The 27712-nt window shown below is 43.8% G+C and overlaps 1 protein-coding gene across 5 annotated transcripts in view; it reads right to left on the minus strand.

The window, feature by feature from the left end:
* Window positions 1–27712, minus strand: part of THADA (THADA armadillo repeat containing) — a 904047-nt gene that overhangs the window by 516401 nt on the left and 359934 nt on the right. For all 5 annotated transcript variants that reach the window (XR_012244018.1, XM_073628459.1, XM_073628460.1 and 2 more), the window contains exon 27: window positions 14328–14417. Coding sequence is in view for 4 of the 5 variants with exons in the window: in XM_073628459.1 (XP_073484560.1) it covers window positions 14328–14417 (90 nt within the window). In the remaining variant the exon portion in view is untranslated. The remainder of the gene's footprint in view (window positions 1–14327; window positions 14418–27712) is intronic.

Genomic DNA, 27712 nt, shown 5'->3' on the forward strand with positions numbered 1-27712 from the left:
AAGAGATTGCCAATCACTTCAAAGACAAGATCAATGCAATTCGTGAGGACATCTCCACTGTGCGTACATCTTCCCCACCCATCATACCTTGCCCAGCAGCACATTCAACCCTCTCCTCTTTTGAATTGGCTACTACGGAAGAGGTTACAAAAATTTTCTCGAATGCCCACCTAACCAATTGTCCCTTGGATCCTGTTCCCTTACAACTACTACGGTCACCCTCTTCTTCTATCCTATGCTCCCTCACCCACATCTTCAATCTCTCCCTTTCTATTGGCATTTTCCCCTCCCCTCTAAAACATGCACAGATCACTCCCATTCTTAAAAAGCCCTCACTGGACCCTACCGACCTGAACAACTTAAGACCCATCTCATTACTCCCATTCACCTCTAAATTTCTAGAACGCTTAGTCTACAACCGTCTTAGCTCCTACCTCAATGAAAATAACCTTCTTGACCCCTTACAGTCTGGCTTTCGCTCGCAGCACTCCACGGAAACTACCTTACTAAAACTCACTAACGATTTACTAACTGCTAAAACCAACAGCCAGTACTCCATACTCCTACTACTTGACCTCTCTGCGGCCTTTGATACTGTTGACCACCCGCTCCTTCTCAATAAACTACATTCCCTTGGCCTCCGAGATTCTGCTCTATCCTGGTTCTCTGGCTATTTATCACAGCGCTCCTTCAGTGTCACCTACAACTCTGTCTCCTCCTCTCCATTGCCCCTTTCTGTGGGGGTCCCCCAAGGCTCGGTTCTTGGACCCCTTCTCTTCTCTATCTACACCACCTCCCTTGGTCACCTAATAACTGCCCACGGCTTCCAATACCACTTATACGCTGATGACACCCAAATCTATCTGTCTATTCCTCACCTCACTCCTTCAGTCTCCTCTCGCATTACTAACTTACAAACTGACATATCAGCATGGATGTCGCACCACTTCCTTAAACTAAATCTCTCTAAAACTGAGCTATTAATATTCCCCCCGCCCGTGCCCCCCTCCATGACTTTTCCATCAAAATCAACAATGCAACCATCAGTCCCTCCCCTCACGCCAGGGTACTAGGTGTAATCCTAGACTCCGACTTGTCATTTCAGCCTCAAATCCAATCATTGTCAAAAGTTTGTAGAATTCACCTCCGTAACATCTCTAAAATTCGCCCTTTTTTAACAAATGAAACCACCAAGCTCCTCATTCACTCCCTTGTTATCTCTCGCCTTGACTATTGCAACTCCCTTCTCATTGGCCTACCGCTCCATAGGCTATCCCCTCTTCAGTCTATCATGAATGCTGCTGCCAGACTTATCCACCTTACCAACCGCTCAGTGTCTGCCAACCCTCTACTTCAATCCCTACACTGGCTCCCAATCACCCAGCGAATTAAATTCAAAATTCTAACCACAACATACAAAGCCATTCACAACTCTGCCCCAAGCTACATCACTAATCTTGTCTCCAAATATCACCCAAATCATCCTCTCCGCTCTTCTCAAGACCTCCTGCTTTCAAGCTCTCTCATCTCCTCCTCCCATGCTCGTCTCCAGGATTTCTCCAGAGCCTCTCCCATCCTCTGGAACTCGCTACCTCCATCTATCCGGCTAGCCCCTACTCTTGCTACCTTCAGGCAATCCCTGAAAACTCATCTCTTCAGGAAAGCCTATCACGTCTCCAACTAATCTCCTACCACTTCCACCAGCTCATTCCCCACAGTTACAACCTTTTGTACCACCTGCCCCACCCTATTAGATTGTAAGCTCTTCTGAGCAGGGCCCTCTTAATCCTATTGTATTGTATTGTATTATATTATAACTGTATTGTCTCCCTTTTATATTGTAAAGCGCTGCGTAAACTGTTGGCGCTATATAAATCCTGAATAATAATAATAATAATAAACTATACGCTCAGGTGTGAATGCAGCCTTTGAGTCCTCTGTCTGGTCCATTGGGGGCCTCTCCACATTTCACAGTGCTTCAATTTTTCCACATTTTGTTATGTTACAGCCTTATTCCAAAATGGATTAAATCCATTATTTTCCTCAAAATTCTAAAAACAATACCCCAGAATGACAACGTGAAAGAAGTTTATTTGAAATCTTTGCAAATTTATTAAATATAAAAAAAAAAAATGTACTTCAGTATTCACAGCCTTTGCCATGACACTCAAAATTGAGCTCAGGTGCATCCTGTTTCCACTGATCATCCTTGAGATGTTTCTACAACTTGAGTCCACCTGTGGTAAATTCAGTTGATTGGACATAATTTGGAAAGGCACACACCTGTCTAAACAAGGTCCTGCAGTTAACAGTGGATGTCAGAGTATAAACCACGCCATGAAGTCCAAGGAGTTGTCTGTAGACCTTCGAGACAGGATTGTATCGAGGCACAGATCTGGGAAAGGGTACAGAAAAATATCTGCAGCATTGAAGGTCCCAACAAGCACAGTGGCCTTCATCATCCGTAAATGGAAGAAGTTTGGAACCACAAGGACACTTCCTAGCGGGCCGCCTGGCCAAACTGAGCGATCGGGGGAGAAAGGCCTTAGTCAGGGAGGTGACCAAGAACCCGATAGTCACTCTGGCAGAGCTCCAGCGTTTCTCTGTGCAGAGGAGAACCTTCCAGAAGAACAACCATCTCAGCAGCACTCCACCAATCAGGCCTGTATGGTAGAGTGGCAAGATTGAAGACACTCCTCACTAAAAGGCCCATGACAGCGCACCCGGAGTTTGCCAAAAGGCACCTGAAGGACTCTCAGACCATGAGAAACAAAAAATTCTCTGGTCTGATGAAAGAAAGATTGAAAATTTGGCCTGAACGGCAAGCGTCATGTCTGGAGAAAAACAGGCACCACTCATCATTTGGTCAATACCACCCATACAGGGAAGCATGGTGGTGGCAGCATCATGCTGTGGGGATGTTTTTCAGTGGCAGAAGCTGGGAGACTAGTCAGGATCGGGGGAAAGATGAATGCAGAAATGTACAAAGTCATCCTTGATGAAAACCTGCTCCAGAGTGCTCTGGACCTCAGACTGGGACGAAGGTTCATCTTCCAACAGGACAATGACCCTAAGCACACAGCCAAGATAACAAAGAAGTGGCTATGGGATAACTCTGTAAATGTCCTTGAGTGGCCTAGCCAGAGCCCAGACTTGAACCCGATTGAACATCTCTGGAGAGATCTGAAAATGACTATGCACTGACGCTCCTCATCCAACCTGATGGAGCTTGAGAGATCCTACAAAGAAAAATGGGAGAAACTGCCCAAAAACAGGTGTGACAAGCTTGTAGCATCATACTCAAAAACTCGTCTGTAATTGGTGCCAAAGGTGCTTCAACAAAGTATTGAGCAAAGGGTGTGAATACTTATGTACATGGGATTTTTTTTTTTTTTTTCTTTAATACATTTGCAAGGATTTTAAACAAACTTCTTTCACGTTGTCATTGTGGGGTATAGTTTGTAGAATTTGGAGGAAAATAATTAATTTAATCCATTTTGGAATAAGTCTGTAACACAACAAAATGTGGAAAAAGTGAAGCTCTGTGAATACTTTCTGGATGCACTGTACCTCCTGAAGCCTGACTGGAATACTCCCAGGACGTTGCTAGGCATAGTTGTCACCGCTCACTTCCACCATCACAGGAGTGAGCTCTTTCTTTGATTTAAACCCCCTCACATACGCTTTCTCTCCCCTGATGCAGTAGCTCTGAGCTCAGCATTTGAGAGCTCACTCCTGTGATGGTGGAGGTGAGCAGTAATGACTAGGCCTCACTCAGCAATGTCCTAGGAGCATTCCACTCAGGCTTTAGGAGGTATGGTATGTAAATGGCCTACACCTATAGGGGGCATTATTCAACTTTAGTCAGAGCTACACAGTTAGTTTTTATCTACAGACACCCCTTATCTGTATAGGCAGTTTTTGGTAAAGGTGAACTCCTCATTTTACAATCCAGGTCCCCTTTAACACAAACTGCAGACACACCTGTCAATCTGTTTATACACCAGTTGTATATCGATCACGTGCTTGCAGTAGAGACTTTTTTTCTTTCATACATATGACTGACTAACTGTTATGGCACGTTTTTCCATGAACACAGCAGCACAACGCTCTTGGAGGTATACACCATGCTTAGCAATCACCTTACTGTGCCACCCCCACAACCACCAACATTAGGAAAATTCCTGCGGACAGCTGGATTCAGTGTGCACACTTTGGTGGCTGCGGGATGAAAAATCTGCTTACCACAGGTGTAAAAATACATGCCATTAGGTAAGCAAATTCTCATTCCATGTTTACATCGCTTACAACACCATGGCATGCACTAAAATATTTAAAGGGCCACTCTATTAAACACGCTACATACAAAAACGACATACTCTACAAAACAAGCTACAAACTCTTTCCACCTGCCTTTCCTGGCAATGCTATATTGAAGTTTTGAAAGGATGGGAGCACCACACCAGCTTGTACAGACTTTTAAAAAGATTTTTATTTTGTAACAACCAAACTTCAACAAACTCCTGGGGGTTTTATAATTGCTATATACATTTATTAAAGTGGTTGTAAACCCTTACACTCCCCTTTTAATAATAAGGCTTACCTGTAGGTACCCCGGATATCTCCTAAACCTGCATGAATTAGGAGATATCCCCTGTATCAGCATGTGCCGGTGTCATCGGCACATGCGCACTGATGCAAGGGCGCGTTCGTGCCGTTGCTTCAGCTAGCGTGCCATTACCGACGGGCGCACGTGCGGAAGTGAAGTTATCACGGCTCCAGTAAATCACAGCGCCGGAGCGATACCCAGAAGTAAATACTAGCTCATTATGTCTTTGTCTTGCAGGTTTTTTTATTTGTTTTTTGGTTGGGTTACAACCACTTTGATGTGGAACATATCTGAAGGGAGCGAATGGGTTACGTGGGGAAAATTAACCCCACCAATCACATGCTGCTCCATGGTATTTATGATCCAATCATTGAATGACCGGGACACTTCCTGATGATGTTCTAAGACGAAACGTACGTCGAGGCGCATTTCCGGTCACGTCCGGGTCTCTGGCTTCTGTTTTTTTGTAACTGGGCAGTGGAACTCACGCCGTCCCTTGAGCGCGAGCCGGGCAGCAGAGGTTCCCTTCAACTTTGAATGCGGGCAATCCTCAGTGCCGGGTTTAGGAACCTACACATGTAAGCAGGCATTTTTATGTTTTTATACTATTTTATAATAAACTGTATCACGCTATTGGTTCCCTTTTTTTGTAATTTTAATGTGATTTTATGGCGGAGAGGAGGAGATATTCTTGAACCACTTCAGAGAATAACCAAACAGGATCCACAACTCAACCACCTGAGCATCAATTGACCCTCTTTTTAGCTAAAGGGGTCATGGTATTCTGGTGAGTAGGACATCCTACTGAGCACTTTGGGGTGTTTTTGGATTTGTGTTAAGCTGGCGATGGTCTCCCACATCTTACCATGTTGAAGACTTAATATTGATGACTATATAAAATGTTCCAGAGCACAAGTATTTTTTATCACTTTGGTTAATGTGTTGCACTATCAATTTAGCACTTAATGAATATGTCACGGTATTGTTTATCTACGCTCCAATTATTGCATTCTACGGCATTACGTTTATTAATATAAGTTGATAGGGTATAAGTTTATTTTTAATAGTGCCCCCTTACACACTTTTCCCATTATCACTATTCACACCCTGCAATACAGACTTTGCTTTACTATCCCAACTTCTCACCTGCTCTTTGGACAACATATTGACACACTAGGGAAGACCACAATAAGCGCTTACCACCTTCTACCTTTCTTCCCCTTCAATCAAAGTACAGAGCAGGCACTTGATATACAAGCCTGTTTTTAACTTGCAGCTGAAGCAACTAGGTTGAGACAGACATATAAAGACAAGTTAAACTGCAAAATAATTTTATGACTTTTGAAGGAAAACATATTTGAACTATTATGTGCATAACTCCCAACTTTCTAAAATGTAGCACAAACTATGTAGGTAAAAGGGCACATCTTTTCCACAGGGGTGCCTTGGAAAAATGCCAAAAAAATTGTATACAAGCCAGTGGGTGGATCAAGCCTGCCTTTTAGTTACACAAAGCCACATGTTTTCATGTCTGTGCATCATTACAACCACATCATTATGTCATTGGTTGATAAGGAGGACCCCACGGCCCTGCACAGCATCCTTGTTTGTCCCCCCCCGTCCCCGTCCCTTTCCATCATCACTGGGGTCATATTAGTAAGGCAGAGAAAATGAGGGAGAAGAAAAACAATAGAATACTAGTCAGTACCAGCATGCAAACCTGTAAACCTGTGTTTGCTGTGGAATAATAAATCACCTCTAATGTTGGGTGTCCTATGTATGTGGATGTTGGTGCATTATGTAAAACTATTTGTTTAATTTTTCACATTTTAGAATGGGGTGCCTCGACATACTTTTAAAAGGTGCCTTGACTGAAAAAAGGTTGAGAAACACTGATTTGAAGCAGTGATATCCAAACTGCGGCACTTTGCATGCCTTTATGCAGCCCTTGGGGCACTCCACTCATTGACACAAGGTATTATTTTCTCCTACTGACACCATTGATGAAGCACCATTCTTTCCTCTGATGCCAACAGTGGGGGATAATTCCATTCATTGACAGCAAGGATACTTCCTTCCACTGATATAAGCGTTGGAACACTATTCCTCCCACTGACATCAAAGATGAAGCACTATTCATCCCACAAATACCAACAATAAGGCACTATTCCTGCCGTTGACACCAATGATGGGGCACTATTTCTTCCATTGACACCAACAAAAGGGCAGTATTTCTTCCAAAGACGTCAACGATGGGACACTATTCCTTCCAATGACACCATTGTTGGGGTACTAATCCTCCCACTAATACCAATGATGAGGCATCATTCCTTCCACTGACAACAATAGGGCACAATTCCTTCCACTGTCACCAACAATGGGGCCCAATTCCTTCCACTGATACCAACAATGGGGCCCAATTCCTTCCACTAATACCAACAATCCTCCTCCTACTATTCATAGGCGCTATGTATTCTTTTTTTTTTTTTACTCCCACTGAACACCAAGCCTGAAGCATTTTCTACTTCCACTGACCATAGTGGGCCACTGGCCCTCCTAAAGTGTGAATGACCGTAAACTAGCCATTTTTTTTTTAAATGTTTGGAGACCCAATTTAGAGTTTCAGTTAAAGATTTAGTACAACATTAAAATAATAATAATAATAATACAGGATTTTAATAGCGCCTACAGTTTGCACGGCACTTTACAATATAAGGGAGACAGTACAGTTACAATACAAATCAATACTAGGTGGTTAGGAGGGCCTGGCCTTCTGAGACCTTACACTCTATAAGGGACAGACGAGTGGTACACAAGGTAATAACTGTGGGGGGTGAGCTGATGAGAAAATTAAAAGTTCAGTTGTGAGGTGGAGGTGGGATAGGCTTCGCTGAAGAGATGAGTTTTCAGGGGTCATCTGAAGGTGGACAGAGTAGGAGATAGCCGGACGGATTGGGGTAGGGAGTTCCAGAGGATGGTAGAAGCTCTGAAGAAGTCCTGGAGACAAACATGGGAGGAGGAGCAGGAGGTCTTGGGAGGATCAGAGAGCACGGTTTGGGTGATACACCGAGACAAGACTGCCGATGTAGCTTGGGGCACAGTTGTAAATGGCTGTGTATGTTGTTGTTAGTTTTTTAATTTTATTTGGTGGGTAATCAGAAGCCAGTGGAGGGATTGGCAGAGAGGGGTGGGAGACACTGAGCGGTTAGTAAGGTGACTGAGTCTGGTCGCAACATTAATAATCGACTGAAAGGGGAATAGCCTGCATAGAGGTAAGCCTTTGAGGAGGGAGTTGCAATAGTCGAGGGATGTTTGTTAAATAAAAAACAAAAATAGAGACAACTGAGGAGGAAAGAGGGACAGGAAACCTCTCCCTACAAATGAAGGGCACTTGGGAGTTATGAATATGTATACAGACTTCATGCACACTAGGCGTTTGCCCAGCTCCTCTGAACGCCCTTGAAAGTGACAATTTTTAAAACCCAGTGTGCATAAGGTGTACACATAAATGTCTATAAATGTAAGTGTAGCACAGTGGCTTAGCACTTCCACCTGGCAGTACTAGGGTCATCGGTTCGAATCCCAACCAAGGCACTACCTGCACAGAGTTTGCCTGTTCTCCCAGTGCAACCAAAGACATGCTGTTAGGTTAATTGGCTCCTGTCTAAATTGGCCCTAGTATGTATGAATGTGAGTTAGGGACCATAAATTGTAAGCTCCTTGAGGGCAGGGACTGATGTGAATGTACAATACACACTTAACGCCCACTTTATAAGGTACAGCTGTTCAATTGCTTGGTAACACAAACTGCTAACTGAGCATCAGAATGGGGAAGAAAGGGGATTTAGGTGACTTTGAACATGGCAAGGTTGTTGGTGCCTAACGGGCTGGTCTGAGCGTTTCAAAAATTGCTGATCTACTGGGATTTTCACACACAACCATCTCTCGGGTTTACAGAGAATGGTCCAAAAAAGAGAAAATATCCAGTGAGTGGCAGCTGTGTGGAGGAAAATGCCTTGTTGATGTCAGAGGAGAATGGGCAAACTGGTTTGAGATGATAGAAAGTCAACAGTAACTCAAATAACCACTCGTTACAACCAAGGTATGCAGAATATCATCTCTGAACGCACAACACATGGAACCTTGAAGCAGATGGGCCAAAGCAGCAGAAGACCACACCGGGTGCCACTCCTGTTAGTTAAGAACAGGAAACTACAATTCGCACAGGCTCACCAAAATTGGACAATAGAAGATTGGAAAAACGTTGCCTGGTCAGATGAGTCTCGATTTGCACTGCAACATTCAGATGGTAGGGTCAGAATTTGGTGTAAACAACAGCCGTTTAGGCTGATGGTGGTGGTGTAATGGTGTGGGGGGTATTTTCTTGGCACACCTTGGGCCCCTTAGTACCAATTGAGCATGGTTTAAACATCATGGCCTACCTGAGTAGTGTTGCTGACCATGTCCATGCCTTTATGACTACAGTGTACCCATCTTCTAGTGGCTACTTCCAGCAGGATAATGCACCATGTCACAAAGCTCCAATCATCTCAAGGCTGGTTTCTTGAACATGACAATGAGGTCACTGTACTCCAATGGCCTCCATAGTCACCAGATCTCAATCCAATAGAGCACCTTTGGGATATGGTGGAACGGGTGATTCGCATCATGGATATGCAGTCGACAAATCTGCAGCAACTGCATGATGTTATCACATCAATATTGACAAAAAAATCTCTGAGGGATGTCTCCAACACCTTGTTGAATCTATGCCACACAGAATTAAGGCAGTTCTGAAGGCAAAATGAGTTCCAACCCGGTACTAGCAAGGTGTACCTAATAAAGTGGACGGAGAATGTATATCTAAAGCATTGTGTACAATTTTCTGAGCTTTATTTATTGTAATAAATAAATATGTAATGTACATTATTTCAAACACAAAGTAAAATAATAAAACATATTCATGTACAATTACAGCGATAGTAACCTGCCGCTTTCTCAATAGCTGTGGTAAGCCCTGGGCACAGCCATCTTTACTGATGACATCGTACTTGGAGGCTGGCACTATGCCAAGTATGCCCCGAGACTTTCCCTAACCCCAGGTCACAACAGCTGCTGACCAGGCTGGCACACAGAAGCCAAGGGAAGAATTACAAGAAATTGAGATTTCAAAGTAAAAGTTAAAAAGGGAAAGTTTGTATTTATCAACCATTCAGTGTTTTGAGTTTTTTTTAGTCTAAATGTAGAATCTCGATAAACATGAAAGCATTTCTAGCTGTGCAGAAAACATTCCAGCCCTTTCATGTTTTTCATTGTACAATATTCACAAAGTCCAATCCTTTTCAAAACATTACACTTTGTTAAAGCTGAACTCCTGGGAAAAAAAAGGATTTACCCATGCACTGGGTCCCCTTCCCACTGCAATGCCGCGTACACACGAGCGGAATGTCCGACAGAAAAAGTCAGACGGGAGCTTTTCATTGTATTTTCCGATCGTGTGTAGGCCTCATCGGACTTTTTACGTTGAAAATTCTGACGGACCTAGAAATAGAACATGTTCTAAATATTTCAGACGGAACCAATTCCTATCGGGAAAACCGTCGTCTGTATGCTGTTCCGACGTACCAAAAATGACGCAAGCTCTGAAGCAAGTACGAGACGGAAGCTATTGGCTATTGAACTTCCTTTTTCTAGTCCCGTCGTACATGTTGTACATCACCGCGTTCTGGACGGTCGGACTTTGGTGTGATCATGTGTACGCAAGACAGTTTCAGCGGAATTTCGTCGAAACTCCGTCGGAAAAACCTTCCGACGGGAAAACTGGTCGTGTGTGCAGGGCATAAGGGTTCACTTTTCATTTTGCCTAAGGCCCCTTACACACGGGGCGGATCCATTTTGACGGACTCCGCTAGCTCCCCGCTGAGCAGGCAGATGACAGGTCCGTCTCAGCTCACTGTACAGAGACGGACCTGGCAGAGCCCCGCTCTCCTCTACGGGGAGATTGCATGAAAACGGACCGGCTGTCCGATTTCATCCGATCCGATCCACTAGACGTATGGCGAACGTATCGCCATAGGTCTGTTTTGAGCAGATGGCAGGCGTCAGCGGACACCGACCTCCCCATAGAAGTCAATGGGTGGCCCGATCAGATCCGCCTGAAAAACGGACAGGCGGACCGATCGTGTGAAAGGGGCCTAAGAGATGAAAAAAACAGGTGATACTGTATACTTTCCCTATTCCTTGCTCCCATAGGCTTCCTTCTCTTCTTTTACCTCATTTACGAAGCTCTGGACTGCACAGTCTATTTGCCTTTCATAAATCAAACCCATAGTGTAAATTTCTATCTTTCTGATCCTTCATCCTTTTATCTCTCCGGGACAGGAAGTGAACAGAAATCTGCCTAATTGGTACAAAGGCAGCAATAAAAATGACTTTTTTTATTCTTTCCACACTCCAAAAAAATATTTATGAATTAGACAAATTAATTTAAAATGTGCTGCAGTAGGAGGCTGAATGGGGGTCAAGTTGAAGTATGAATAGCGCCTAAAGTGTAACTCCACTTTTGTTGAAAAAAAAAAAAAAAAACATTCCCCCTGGGTGATCTATGTACAGTGCAAGGATTATAACATTTGTTGCAGATTCCTACCTTTTTTTATTCTGAAGAAATCCCTGTGTGTTTCATAATTATCAGTCAGCTGTGACGCTGCAGAGCTCTAATGAGGAAAGCTGCTGGGCCTGCATCCCTTTAGATGTGTTCATATTGGGTTTTCTCACCTAAAATGACATTTTTGCTGCAGGGGATGCCTGAAATCTGACTTGCATCTTAGGCAGACTTCTGAGAAAACTGGTGAGCCAATCACACAAGCAGGAAATGATGTTTCTGGGGAGAGGTCTGTACACACTTTGTGTATAGAACAACTCCAGGTAGCCATATTGCATTGCATTTATAGAAAATTACAGTGGCTGCAGATTGAAAAGGAAAGGTCATTTTTTTATAACAATTACAATATGACTTGTATCGCTATATTATTTTTTCTTTATTTTCTTTTTTATTTCCCCCAAAAGTGGAGTTACCCTTTAAAGTAGACCTTAATACCATTGTGTGTCAATGGGGGCTGAAAATAAGAGGTCAGAAGCAAGGATGACCCCCATGGCTGCTAGTATGAGAAATAGGACAGATAATTGACGAAGTGACAGTGATTGGAAATGTCACGATACAAAGAGCATGAGACACGGAAAATGTAAACAGAGCTGCTTTGGTGGTGGGACATTAAAGCTAAGTGAGAACTAACAAATGTAATAATAGAGGACAGTAAGAAGCACAGGCCTTAAAGTGGTTGTAAACCCTTACAAACCACTTTTTGCCTTATTATAGGCTTACCTGTAGCTACCTCGGATATCTCTTAAACCTGCATAGTTTAGGACAGGGATATGCAATTAGCAGACCTCCAGCTGTTGCAAAACTACAAGTCCCATCATGCCTCTGCCTCTGGGTGTCATGCTTGTGGCTGTCAGAGTCTTGCTATGCCTCATGGGACTTGTAGTTGTGCAACAGCTGGAGGTCCGCTAATTGCATATCCCTGGTTTAGGAGATATCCCCTGTATCTGCATGTGCCGACGTCATCGGCATGTGCGCACTGAAGCAATGGCACATACGTGCCGTTTGCTTCAGTGAGTGTGCCGTTACCAGCATGCGCGGGAGTGACGTCATCACAGCACCGGAGCCGCGGTACCTGGAAGTAACTCCTGGGAGAAATGTCTCCGGCCAGTGCTGTGTATGGGTACCGAAGTGGGGGCTTCAATCTCAGGTGAGTATTACATAATGAGCTAGTACGCTATGCATACTAGCTCATTATGCCGTTGTCTTGCAGGTTTTTTTTCATGTGGGTTTACAACCACTTTAAGAGATGAATCTGAGCATCATTAGAATTTATCACACAGCAATGCCATGAAAACCAATGGCTTACTGGGGAGGAGCTGCTAAACACCCCCCCAACCAAAAGACTAAAGAGAAACAAGTAGCTGTGAGTGGCTCCAGAAGTGTGAGAGGTGTTTTTGCAGAATGTAAAAATAATATCAGGTGACAAGCCTGTTTACTACAGGTATTTATATGGTGTGGACAATATACACAGCGCTTTATATATATTTTACGTTCACATCAGTCAGTCAAGGAGCTTACAATCTAAGGTCCCTAACTTACATTCATACACATACAAGAGCCAATTTAGACAGGAGCCAATTAACCTTCCAGCAGGTCTTTGGAGTGTGGAAGGAAACCCACACAGGCACAGGGAGAATGTGCTAACCCCAGGCAGGAGGTGCCTTGGTTGGGATTCAAACCAACTAACTACCCAAGTGCTGCCAGGCAGAAGTGCTAACCACTTAGCCTCTGTGCTGCTCTTAATTTTCTCTTGAAAATGGGAAATCCTCCTAAAATATGAAGAAGCCAAACACTTATGCTTAACCATTTAAAGGACAACCCCACACAGATATACTGTGGCAGGGCGGCCCTCCTGCGTGAAATCATGTACCTGTACATGTTCTGTCTGTACGTGCTAAGCAGAAACACGGATCTCTGTTTTCCTCCAGCTAAGCCATCCCACAGACAGTTAGAAAGCACTCCCTAGGAACACACTTAACCCTTTGATCGCCCCTGATGTTAACCCCTTCCCTGCCAGTGTCATTAGTACAGTGAAAGTGCATTTTTTTTAACACGGATCACTGTATTAATGTCACTGGTCCCCAAAAAGTGTCACTTATGTCTCGTTTCCCCCGAGCGGATCGGTTCGGTACGGTACGCTATTTTGGGTGTTTCCATTATGAAAGTGGCCCATACAACCGAACCGAACCGAACCGTTCCATTCAGGGTCCTGCTTCAGATGTGGGGCCATAGAAAATAGAACAGTTCGGTTAGGGTGGAGCTACGATACTTTACACTGATTGGTGGACGTGTGACGCCATGACGGCATTTTTTCTAAACCCACGTATGGCCCCTGTCGGTCCGACTTGCAGTGGAAACGCTCGCCTGAATAGGCCGGACCATTCTAGGCCGTCCAAACCGATCTGACCCGAACCGATCCGCTCGGTAGAAACAAGGCATTAGTGTCCGATTTGTCCGCCGCGAGAGTCCTGCTAAAAATCCTGATCGCAGCCCTTACTAGTGAAAAAAGAAATAAAAATTCCATAAATCTATCCCATAGTTTGTAGACGCTATAACTTGCGCAAACCAATCAAAATACACTTATTGTGATTTCTGATGAATACATTTGATTTTTACATTTTTTATTGGGTGTGTTTTATAGCAGAAACTAAAAAATATTGTATTTTATTTTCAAAATTGTCGCTCTTTTTTTTGTTTATAGCGCAAAAAATAAAAACCGCAGAGATGATCAAATACCACCAAAAGAAAGTTCCATTTGTGGGAAAAAAGGACATAAATTGTATTTGGGTACAGTGTTACATGACTGCGCAATTGTCAGTTAAAGTAGCACAGTGCCATACCGCAAAAAATGCCCAGGTCATGAAGGGGGGAGGGGGGAGGGGGGAGGTAAACCTTCCAGGGGCTTAAGTGGTTAATGTGTCACCAAAAAGGCCCACCCTGCCTGTGTTATATTACTGTTTTACTGTAAATTAGAGAAGATAACGCATGGACAAAACAAGACATTTAATCAAAAAAAGACAATAAGTCCAAGCAGTTCTTATTTGCATTGTTTGTTACCTGTCAACTGTGTTGGCAACAGCTTCTAGTTGTTCCAGAAGAAATGGATAAAGAACAGGAAATCTTGAAAAGAATTCTCTCCCTGTCATTCTAAAAAGAAAAGAAAAGAAAACAATGATAGTTTAGAACAATACATTTTACACTGTAAAAGGCAGGTACATTTCTGCTCTTTAGCAATTACTGGTGACAATCGCCAATATCACATGACTAGAATGACCCAGTATGGCTGTTTTCACTGCTCAAACGTCAAACAGTTGACAGCTCTGCTATGGAGGTTTACAGACCTACGAGATGTAAATAGTGGAATACCAGACTAGAGGAGAGAGAGCCTCTTGGCACGGTCCCAATAAGATATGTTGGGCTAATGAGTGGAGATACTTCACCATTCAGATTCCAGGTGCCCAACCTGCAGGCCTTTTGGAATTTTCGTGTGGCCCAAGGGTACCCATACAGACACTAATTGGCGTTTCCCTTTTGCCCTGTTATAGTAATGATTTCTAGCAGTCTGATTTAACACATTTCCAATCAATGAAGCATGTCACCAATAGCCAGCTACTCCTAAAACATGTTCATAGTCTCATTTAACATGTCTGAAGTCTCTGACCATCTCTTGTATTATATCCACAGTCTCGGACCATCTCTTGTATTATATCCACAGTCTCGGACCATCTCTTGTATTATATCCACAGTCTCGGACCATCTTTTGTATCATGCTAATAGTATTTGCCTATATCCTGTTTTGTTTCTGCTGTCTCTGATACTTGAGTATTCTCTGAATTTTATGTGCAGCCATTTAAGACCCCCCCATATCAAGAAAGTTGACCACCAATGACTTAGACAGCAACAGCAGGACATGTAGTCAGTGACATATGCTGGATATCATATAGCAATCTGCAAACACAGCATCTGCCAGAAGTCTTCCAGCCACTAATTCCTTTGCAACTCTTGAATGTTATGTGACCAAATGCCAAGAGCTGCAAAGGAAGCTGATGCTGGAGGATGTGAACCTGCACCTTTAATAAAAAGGCCACTTGGTTGTATTTACTACCCAGGCCAAAGAATTGCATTCCATCCCTTAAAGAAATTACTAAGCTGTCTCACTCTATGAGGCTGAAGACTTAATTAAAAATAAAAATACTTTTTATGCAAAGCAACCAATCAGCTACCAACTGTCCTATCTGCGGTTCATGTCTGAAAATAAAACAAGGATTCCGATTGGTTGCTTGGGATGACAAGATGTTGACTGGTACCTCTTGCTGTTCTCCACATCACCTCGTCTCTCCTATAATGCTGAGTTCTGTGGAGAATGCAGGAGACCAACATTCCTTGGGCTCGCCCTGGATTTTGGCAGCCCTTGCTGCACCACTGAAAACCGATCTGCAGTGGATCGTTTTTCTGTGAATATCTGACAGTGGATCGTTTTTCTGTGAATATCTGACAGTCGGTGAGGAGCTAGTACGTCACCTCCTCACCACCTATTTTAACCCTGAAAATGCTGAACCACTGCACTGCAACTGTGTGCATTGCAGGACAGGTTTGGTACAACCCTATTAACCTCCCTGACGGTATTCCCGAGTGTGGCTCGGGGTTAAATTTCAGCACTATTAGCGGTAACCCCGAGCCACACTCGGGATTACATCTCAGGATCCTGGTGCGGTATACTTACCTTGTCCCCAGGATCCTGCGATGTCCCCCCGCTGTGTCTGTGGGCTCCGTCCTCTGCCCAAAGTCTCTCTGTGCCAGGCTCCGTTCCCTGCGAGCGTCGGGGAGCCTGGCGGCAAATTCAAAACAGTGTAAATATCATAACGCATACAGTACACTGTAATCTTACAGATTACATTACTGTATGAAATCATTTCACTTCCCTTTTGTCCCCAATGCTTTGGCCCATGCCCTGCCTGCAGTTTTATATTATATATACTGTTCTTTCTGCCTGGAAACTGGAGATTGTCCATAGCAACTAAAAAGTGTCCCTTTACGTCAAAAGTGGCTTTAGACCAGCTAGAAAACAGCTATAGTAAATTAGAACAATTGCAGAATTGAGTGATAGTGAATCGTGGGGAAATTTATTTTATTATTATTTTTTTTTAATTATTTATATTTATTTATTATATTATAATTTATGATTTTGTGTTTCAAACTTCATCATACCCGGGATATCTACTAGACTCTTGGTGGACAGATTTAAGTGTGTTATTGCTAGGAATTACAGGCCTACAATATTAAACGCCAAATTTCTATGCAAAATAATTGTACCGCTTTGAGACGCAAAAATCTGAAATAATCATACCGCCAGGGAGGTTAAAGTGGAACTGAAGTTCCGCTGTAACAAAACAGCGATCAGGCAGGCTTTTAATACAGACATGCAATGTCTCGTCTGCAATAAAATGCCCCTACCTGCCTGCTTGCTGTCTTTCCTGGAGCAGCTTACGGTGCTGGGCCTGTCTCTAAATGCCAGGATGACTAGCTCTTGCACATGTGGAGGAGTAACATCCCCTACCGGGCAAAGAAAAGGCCCAAAGACCGGCATGCAAAAGAGGATGCTGGCGAAAGACCGACATGCAAAAGAAGATCAAGGGAAGAGAGGTAGCCCTCGGATACTGCACATCTGAGATGTTCTATGGAGGTGGATGGAGTGGCCTGAACTCTGGCCAGGCCACGCACCCAATGCATTGCGTTCTGCCACCTAGGAACTTAGTTATGGTGATCAAAAGAAGATGCCGGCGACGACTGTTGGACAGGTAATTATTCACCCTTTATTTCCGCTTTAACTTGAATTGGTCACATTCACTGAAAGTACTGCCCATCGAATGCAACAGGGTGTTTATTTTCTGCCTTGGTCCTGGCATGTGTACAGCTTCAAGTCCTTGTTTAGGTGGGCGGTTAAAGATAGGTAAAACCACAGTTCAACCACCTGCTTTAACTGCCATCTGGACTTGCATCTGAGCGAGCCCTAAAAAAAAAGAAAAAAAAAAAAAAAGAAAAAATGTCTTCTTGCCCATTGCAACCAATCAGCTCGATCTGTCCTTTTTGAAATCCAAGTCTGACAAAAAAACAAGACTTCTGACTAGCCGGGGGGGGGGCAAGATATTTTCTTGTCTGCACACTTTTCCTCCGTCAGCCCCTAGGAGTAATTGAAGGTTACTCTTAATGTGCCTTTAGGGTTACACTAAAAATAAATAGCCTTCCTACAATGTAATAGGACTGTTGCTTTAATACACATTCTACAGTAAAGCCTTAACCACCAGCGTTTGATTGTGGCGCCTGACCAAATACCTCTTGAACAAACACAGCACCATATGCAAAAACTGGCCTGTCAGCAGCAGCGGCGGTTCTGTCTCTCTATGCATCACAAAAGCTGCTGATCTCTACATGGGCCCATTCACTGGAAAATGGTTTCTATCATCATTACAACATACCATTGTACACGTGACAGCTTAATGACAGTGTGAAGGGGTCGTTTTTCCCACGACGATCCCATGTGAGCGGCTGATAAAACGTGTACTTTACGCTGCTGCAATTTAGTGTAATTTAGACACTTATGCAGATGTATAATTTTTTTCTTAGTTACAGTCTTTAAACTTGACCCCTTCCTTTCGCCCAGACCTTCATTTGGGTAAGAACAAACACGCAATTCTCCGCAGGCAGGTCAACGTTGGTTAAAAAAGAAGTAACGTGACTATCAGTTTATGAAACGTGGCTTCTTGGTTCGTTCTCCTGAGACAGGTGGTTAAAAAGGGAATTAAAAACGCTTAGAAAGTGATACAGCTCTCAAACCGTCAGAGGTCAAGTGTTTTGTAAAGTGTTTCCTGCTGAGTCAAATAAAATCAGTCACATGTGTGTGGGGCTATTCAAAAGTTACAGGCCTCCTGTGTCAGGCCTCCAGACAGGGTGAGAAAAAGCCCACAGCAGCCCTATTCCAGCTGGCATTCGCCTCTGTAGGCCTCATGCATACGGAGGTATGTATTTTTGCTGCTAGAAGTTGGCGGAAAAAAGCCCTAATGCCGTGTACACACGGTCAGACTTGCCAACGGGATAACCTCCGACTGAAAAATTTAGAACATGTTCTCTATCTAAGTCTGTTGGAAATGCCGACAGAAAAAGTCCGATGGGGCATACACACGGTCGGAATATCCAACCAAAAGCTCCCATCGGACTTTTCCTGTCGGAAATTCCGACCATGTGTACGGGGCATAAGGCTCCGTTCACATCTTGCCGATCCCGAATCACAGGACGCCCGTGCGATCTCCGTCACTTCCAATGGCACCCCGATCGCGGCGCGACTTTGCCGCCCGATGAATCACGGTAAGATCGTGCAAACAGAATTTTCCTCATGCTGATCGTTTTTTTTAACCTCAATGTGAGTGTTTTTATTTATTGTACCATAAAGTGTCTACAGTTCATACTTAGAAGGCGCCTCTTTCTTTAACCTTTTTTAGAATTGCGGGACGCCTGTCGTCCAAAATAAGTACAAGAACTTCTTTTGGGAGATAGGCGTCCCGCAATTCTGTTTGTGCGATTTATCGGGCGACAATCGGGGTGCCATTGGAAGTGACGGAGATCGATTTATCGGACAACAATTGGGGTGCCATTGGAAGTGACGGAAACAGCACGGGTATCCCCCGATTTGCCGTGATCACGGCGATTCTGCCCTGCAATCCAGAACCCCAAAGATGTGAACGGAGCCTTGAGCTCACGTTTTACTTTTATGCTTTACATGTGTATGGCGTTTGGAAGCATTTGCATGTAAAGGCATTCTATTGGCCAGAATATTCACACATTCGATCCACTAGAATACATTTATGTGCATAAAAATGTATTTATGCACTTTTATATGCATTTAGGCGGGTTTGCACAGAAAAAAAAGCGCAAAAATGCTTTTCTGGGAATATATACCTGGGCAGACGCACTACAATATCTGCATGTGCATGGGAACCTTAGCTAACATGCAGGTGTGTTCAGAAGTGAATAAAAACACCTAAAAGCAGCGTTTTTTTGCATCTGTGTGCATGATAACAATAGAGTGGTTACTTAAGGCCAGAGATACACGGTCCGAATTCAAACCATTAATAGGCAGGCTGAATGTATCACGTTGATCGATTAACATGGGTACAACCATCCTGCCGCATTTTCTTGTGATTATCGCGAGTTGCTACTATACCTGCTAGCGATGATCACTGTCTCCTCCCGACAGGTATGGCTTCCCCCACGGGTGAAGACAATGGTCCGACAGGAGGGTATCCCACATCAACATCATCTGTGTTAATGGGGGAATCGAGCGAACTTCTTTCCTGCAACCCATGGTCGCAAAAAAGAATTTTGCTCCCTGTATGGCCGGCCTAAGACTTTCAAATACGGTTTGAATTTCGAGGTGTGAGTGTTCCTGTCAGCACCACCCAGCTTAACAAAAGTCAATTCAGTCAACTTTTCAATGGTGCTGGGTGGAAAATTTTCAGCCAAGCAGTGATTGCATCCAGTCAGATGCAGCCACTGTTCAGGTATTCTGACAACCGTGGGTGCAGACTTTGAGAATGCAATAACCGACAAAAGAGATTCATCTATCTGCACTGCATAGCGTGCATGGAGGAATCTGCTAAAGATTTATTTTGGTCAGCCAGCAAGAGCGAATGAAAAATCTGTGCGTGTATAGCCAGCTTTAGGGCAACAACTAAAAAAAAGGATCTTCAGCCTGTTTGCAAAAAATTTAAAGTCAGCAGCTACAAGTACTGTAGCAGCTGACTTATAATAAAAGGACACTCACCTGTGCAAGGATCCAGCGCTGTCCTCACCTGGGTGGATTCTCCTCTGGTCTTCAGGTCCTCCCAGTGCCGGAATGTTTACTGTGGGAAGCCGACTGTGTCTCTTTACAGCCGGGTTCCCACAGCGCATGCACGAATGGTCACGCAGCCTTAGTGGTTCTTTGACATTTTCCAAGAGGTTGCAGACGGGGGTAAAAATTCCAGGGGAATTGCTAAGGCGATTCGAACAGAAGTGGGAGCAGGTACCTCCTACCAACACTTTTTTTTTTTTAGGGGGGGGGGGGGGTATGGGTCGGGGTAAAGTGGAAATTTGCCTTCAGGGTGAAGTTCCGCTTTAAAGCCCAACTCCAACTTTTTTTTTATTTTCTCTCTAGAGTTAGAGGGGAAAGGTCAGGAGCTCACTCAAGTGTTTGTTGCCTTACTATTGACATATAGGGTTAAGCTACAAGGTCAATTGATCCCCTTCTTGCTTGCCCAGGTGTCCCATTAAATAGTTCGGACCGATTGGGGACCGAACTATCACAGTGGTCACAGGATCGGAAGCCGGTCTCGCCAACTCCCGATCTTCAGCCTGAACCAAGAGCGGTCTTTGACAGCTCGTTCTTTGTTTTTCGGGGAGCACACAGTGAGCGGGCCCTCAGAAAATGAACCTTCAGCCTCCCAGGGATGCCTATGTGCGGCATTGTGGGATTAAAGCCCTCCCCTTTGGCACGGCACGTATATGTTGGGTGGTTGTAAACGGGTTAAAGCTGACCATATACTGTTTGGGTTTTTTTTTTTTTTGGTCAGCCAGCAGAGCAGAATACTTCATCCACACAAATGAGGTAGATGGAGGAATCCCCTCGCTGAGACCTTGTATTGTGAGAGTGAGACCCACTACTGTCAGAATCTGATTAGCAGCTGCAGCGGCTGACCAAGGAAAGTTTTCCAATATTCTCATTTGACAGAAGCTGATCTAATGATAGACTTCTGTCGAGCAGAGATGGCCACACACTGGGGTTGATTTACTAAAGGCAAATAGACTGTGCACTTTGTAATTGCAGTTGCACACATTTTCCCCAGAGCTTAGTGAATGGGGAAAATGCACAGAAACACTGTGCATCTTTGGCTCCGAATTCAGGCATAGATTCGGCCCGGATTCGTCCCTGAAACGCGGAACAGGGACGCACAGCACTCCTGTGCGATCTGCAACCGAGCCTAAAACTTTACTGCATTCACTAAGCTCTGGAAAAAATGAGTACAACTGCACTTTCAAAGTGCACAGTCTATTTTTCTTTAGTAAATCCACCCCAATTGATCAAAATCCATCTGGTCCCTGCTGAACTGGATTAATGTACTCTTTAACCACTTACCGACCAGCGTTGGCTTGGCTGCGCGAATCGCCATTGGACGTGTACACGGCGATCTGTGGGCATGCCCATTCACTAGCTGGGGGGAGCCAATCGGTGGGTCCGGCGGACTCTATGTCCACCAGCCACCCGTGATCGCTCCACAGAGAGGCAGAACGGGGATCTGCCAGCGTAAACAAAGCAGATCCCTGTTCTGTCAGGGAAGTAGAGTGAGATTGTGTGTTCCTAGTGATTAGGAACAGAGATCCCTCTCTACTCCCAGTCAGTCCCCTCCCCCCACAGTTAGAAAGCACTTCCCTAGGGAACATTTAACCCCTTGATCGCCCCCTAGTGTTAACCCCTTCCCTGCCAGTGTCATTTATACAGTAATCAGTGCCTTTTTATAGCACTGATCGCTGTATAAAATGTCACTGCTCCCAAAAAAGTGTTGCAGTCCCGCTAAAGATCGCAGATCACTGCAATTACTAGTTTTAAAAAAAATGATAATAATAAAAATGTCATAAATCTATCCCCTATTTTGTAGATGCAATAACTTTTTCACAAACCAATCAATATACGCTAATTGGGATTTTTTTTTACCAAAAATATGTAGAAGAATACATATTGACCTAAACTGAGGAAGACGTTTGTTGTTGTACATTTTTTTTTTTGGATACTTATAGCAAAAAGTAAAAAAATATTTTTTTTTTTCAAAATTGTCGCTCTTTTTTTGTTTATAGCACAAAAAATAAAAACCGCAGAAGTGATCAAATACCACCAAAAAAAAGCTCTATTCTATATATCAATTTTTTGGGGGGTACAACATCGCACGACTGTACAATTGTCAGTTAAAGCAACGCAGTGTCGTACCGCAAAAAATGGCCTGGTCAGGAAGTGGGTAAATCCTTCCCAGGGCTGAAGTGGTTAACCACTTGCTGCAGTCACCTCATAAGGCTCAAACGTGCTACTAAAATGGCTGGTGATTAAAGGTTAGGAGAGCAGCACTTGATTCCCTCCTAGAGATTGTAAGCTCTAAGGAGCAGGAACCTCTGATTCCTCCCGTATTGAATTGTATTGTAACTCTACTGTCTGCCCTCATGTTGTAAAGTGATGTACAAACTGTTGGCGCTCTACAAATATTGTATAATAATTGCTAAACAAATGAATGATATTAGTTATGAGGAAAGGTTGTGAGCACTGAACTTATTCTCTCTGGAGAAGAGGAGCTTGAGAGGGGATATGATTTCAATATACAAATACCATACTGGTGACCCCACAGGGAATGGAGTTTAACAAGACTCGTGGTTACTCATTACAATTAGAAGAAAAGAGGTTTAACCTTAAACTACGTAGAGGGTTCCTTACTGTAAGAGCGGCAAGGATGTGGAATTCCCTTCCACAGGCGGTGGTCTCATTGGGGAGCATCAGGGGCGTAACTAGAAATAGCAGGGCCCCATAGCAAAATGTTGTATGGGGCCCCCCTGCAAACAATCCCCCCCCCCCCCACAACTGCCCTAGTGTCAATGCAGCGTGACCTGTGCCACATACAGCGTGACCTGTGCCCAATACAGCCTGGTCTGCCTGTGCCCCATACAGCCCCACCTATGCAGAGGAAGAGGCAAGCCACCCAGATCAGCAGAGAGCTTTCATTTGAATTTTCCGTCTTCCCGGGGCTCATCGTCACATAGTCCCACCTCTTGGCCCGACGCCTTTGATGACGTCACATGTCCAGCATTGGATCGGCATTCTGTCTATCAAAGGCACCGGGCCAAAAGGTGGAGCTATGTGACGTGAGCCCCGGGAACACTGGAAGTTCTAATGAAAGCTCTTACATCAGGCAATTCAGCTCTCTGCTGATACGGACAGCTCGCCTCTTCCTTTCCTCTCTCTTCCCCTGGCTGGGAGACTGTGCCGGCGGTGCTCTTATCCTCACCAGGCCCCACTCGGCTGCGGGCCCCATAGCGCCCGCATGGGTCGCTATGGTGGTGGTTACGCCCCTGGGGAGCATCGATAGTTTCAAGAAACTATTAAATAAGCACCTGAACGACCGCAACATACAGGGATATACAAGATAATACCGACATATAATCACACACATAGGTTGGACTTGATGGACTTTGATGTGTCTTTTTTCGACCTCACCTACTATGTAACTATGAAACAAAGGCTCCATTTGCTGTTAGCTGCACATGTAAAATGCAGTACAGGGAGTCCCCGAGTTACAAACATCCGACTTGCGAACGATTCCTACTTACGAACGGGACGGCGGGCACATTCGACGGAAGCCACATTCGACAGAACCTTTTCGACGGCGGACACATTCGATGGAACCTTTTCGATGGCGGCCACATTCGACGGAACCTTTCCGACGGCGGCCACAATCGACGGAACCTTTTCGATGGCGGCCACATTCGACGGAACCTTTTCGACGGCGGCCACATTCGACGGAACCTTTTCAACGGCGGCCACATTCGACGGAACCTTTTCGACGGCGGCCACATTCGACGGAACCTTTTCGACGTCGGCCACATTCGACGGAACATCGGAAAACTACATATCTGCCCTTCTGCCCATGCTGTTCTGACTTACAAACATATTTGACTTAAGAACAAACCTACAGTCCCTAGCCCGTTCGTAACTCAGGGACTGCCTGTAGTCTAGTGTTTGTAATTTATTGGTACAGCACCTCAGTAAATGATGGAGTTAGATAGTAATAATTGGACCATAACTGGATGATAATGTACTCAAGTGCAGGGGAAATCATCTTTATAAAAATCTTTGCAGAATCTGAATTTTCTTGAACGATACGTAATGTTCTTGGACATTTGACAACCCTGCCATTCACAGAAGATCGGTTACCACTTCAGTAGGGACTGTTGAGCAAAAACACAAACCAGATCTGCATAAATCATGGTGCAGTAACCAAATTATAATTAATTCTTGTATAGAGCGACTGTCATCACTCACGAGCATTACAAGTAACGTGATTCCTGACAACAAAACCATCTTGGAGGCCTTCACGGTGTTCTGTAACAGATTCTGGTGGACCCGTGCCAACTTGCAAAAACACAAGTCACTAGTTCTTTAGCATAAAAATTCATCTGTATCTGCTTATACATCAGAACACCATAAAAGCCGATCGCTTGGAATGATTAACCCAGAGCAGTGCATGAGAAGGCAACCCATAAAAATCTCTACAAAAGAACACATAAGAGATAAAAATCTCTGTGACTCAAACAGGAAGAAGAACATACCGATAAGCTTCAGACGCAAACACTGGCACGTACCCTGTGTTTTTTATAAGCCACAAGTCTTCGGTCAGCAGATTATATGAGAGCGCTGTCCAGAAAGCTCCCGTAAAAGCATTTGGTAAAACAGCGTGGAGAGACGGGTCTGTTTACTCGTACGTCAGATAAGGTTTTTACACTACTTTAGCACTGTAAATAGTAAGCCCCTCAGGCCTAAAGCCTACTACACATCATTCGTTTTTTTTTTTTTTCATTCAACCCAGTGGGTTTAATACATTCTACAATACCAGATCGTAGGATTTTTGTTTAAAGCGGAGTTCCACCCAAAAATGAAACTTCCACTTTTCGGGATACCTCCCCCCCTTAAGGTGTCACATTTGGCACCTTTCAGGAGGAGGGGGGAGCAGATACCTGTATAATCCAGGTATTTGCTCCCACTTCCGGGCATAGATAGCCGCAGGAGCCGCAGATATCTATGCCATATCCAGCACCTCCTTCGTCCCCCTCCCCCCCTCTGTCTTCTGGGAGACACACAGGTCCCAGAAGACAGCAGGGACCAGTGGGAACGCGCAGCGCGACTCGCGCATTCGCAGTAGGGAACCAGGCTGTGAAGCCCCAAGGCTTCACTTCCTGATTCCCTTACCGAAGATGGCGGTGCCTCCACCCAAGAGCCGAGGGACAGATCGGCTTTGGGTGCCGACATCGCGGGCGCCCTGGACAGGTAAGTGTCCATATTTTAAAAGTCAGCAGCTGCAGTATTTGTAGCTGCTGACTTTAAAAAAAAAATAAAAAATTTGGTGGAACTCCGCTTTAATCAGTACAGTTTTCGTCTGAAAATACAATACAACAAATTACATCACTTCCAAATTTTTATTCTGTGGTACAAGAATTTTCCTAACTTAATTTTCGATATGGAGACTGGTATGCAGAGTGGATTTGATTTAAATCATAATTTTTAACCGCTTCAGCCCCGGAAGATTTTACCCCCTTCCTAACCAGAGCACTTTTTGGGATTTGGCACTGCGTCGCTTTAACTGACAATTGCGCGGTCGTTTGACGTTGCACCCAAACAAAATTGACGTCCTTTTTTTTCTCCACAAATAGAGCTTTCTTTTGATGGTATTTGATCACCTCTGCGGTTTTTATTTTTTGCGCTATAAACAAAAAAAGAGCGACAATTGTGAAAAAAAACGCATTATTTATGTAATTTATCCATCTAGGATGATGACAAATAAACTAGTACTATACTATATATGTTTTTCTATTAATTTCTTAGTATTCTTCTACTTTTTTTTACATTAACCACTTTCCCACCGGAAGATTCCCCCCCCCCCCCCTTATGACCAGGCCATTTTTTGCAGTATGGCACTGCATTACTTTAATTGACATTTGTGCAGTCATGCAACACTGTATCCAAATTATTTTTTGGGCTATAAACAAAAAAAGAGCGACAATTTTGAAAAAAAAACGCATTATTTTTTGCTATAATAAATATCCCCAAAAATATATAAAAAAAACTATTTTTTTCCTCAGTTTAGGCCGATATGTATTCTGCTACATATTTTTGGTAAAAAAAAATCGCAATAAGCGTATATTGATTGGTTTGCGCAAACGTTATAGCATCTACAAAATAGGGGATAGAATTATAGCATTTTTATTTATTTATTTATTTTTTTACTTGTAATGGCGGCGATCTGCGATTTTTATCGTAACTGCGACATTATGGCTGACACGTCGGACAATTTTGACACATTTTTGGGACCATTGGCTATGAAAATGCATTGATTACTGTAAAAATGTCACTGGAAGTGAAGGGGTTAACACTAGGGGAGGATCAAGGGGTTAATGTGTTCCCTAATGTGTGTTCTAACTGAAGGGGGGAAAGGGCAGTGCAGGGGAAGAGCTAGATCGCTGTTCATACTCTGTATGAACAGATGATCTGTCGCTTCTCCCCTCAGAGAACCGGAAACTGTGTGTTTACACACACAGATCATCGAGACCGCCGGGCACTCGCATCAGCTCCGGGGGGCGAGCAGCGGGCACACGCACCCCTAGTGGCCGCCCAAAGAAGCGACGTACCATAACGTCGAACAAACAAGATATTTGGGGGGCACACCCTCTCATTAAAGCTGGTGCAGCCATAAGACCATACAGTAGAAGAAATTTTTTTTTTTTTGCATGTGTGCGCTGTAAAATTTTCTTGTACCATAACGTCGATTCGCCTGCCTGTGCCATAATGTGGTGGCTGGTCGGCAAGTGCTTAAATCACATTGCTAATTGCATATTGTACTTATGTGTAGCCTAAAAAATAAATTTTGCACTTAAAACTGTAATTTTGTAACTTTTGGAAATGCCAGCAGAAACTTGGCTGTGCCAGTAAATTTTGGGTGTTGCGTCAGTAAATTTCAATCTGGTAGGTTGGCAACACCAACCGGTTGCAGGTGCATTCCGCATGCGTTGGAGACCAAGTTGAGGAACTTCTGAGATCGTTCGCAGTTCACAGACAGCTCCCTTTGACCTGAATCCGTCTTCCTTTAAGCTGCATCAATCTGCTTTTGTACTTCTAACAGACTTTTATTGGGAGAGAAGCAGTTCTGATGTGAGAAACGGCCATCGACACTGGCCCTTATATACATTTTTTCAGAAAAAACACTGACAGCTGTTAGAAACACGTCAATCATACGTAAAATAATAAAAAAATAAAAAAAAAAAACAATAAAATGTATCATCGACTAAAATGACTGTCACCATAATATGCAATTTGACGAAAGAAAAACTTTATTGCAAATATAACCTAAAACCATAAAAACAACCCGCACACATAAAGAGCACTTTTATATACATCAGCCCTTGAACGGGGGCATATTTACACAGACTGAGTGACAGATCTCTTATTAAACCTCGTAAAAAAACGAAAGCAACAAGAACTTCCAAGAATATTTGTTACCGCTGTATTATTTGAGGGGAAACTAAAAAGGCAACCTACAATGAACAGTCCCTTTTACTCTCTTAACTTCTTTTATGGCCTTGCAAGCTCGGAGCATGTTTTC

Source organism: Aquarana catesbeiana, linkage group LG04, assembly GCF_042186555.1.
Source record: "Aquarana catesbeiana isolate 2022-GZ linkage group LG04, ASM4218655v1, whole genome shotgun sequence".
In the NCBI taxonomy this organism is placed as follows: Eukaryota; Metazoa; Chordata; class Amphibia; order Anura; family Ranidae; genus Aquarana; species Aquarana catesbeiana.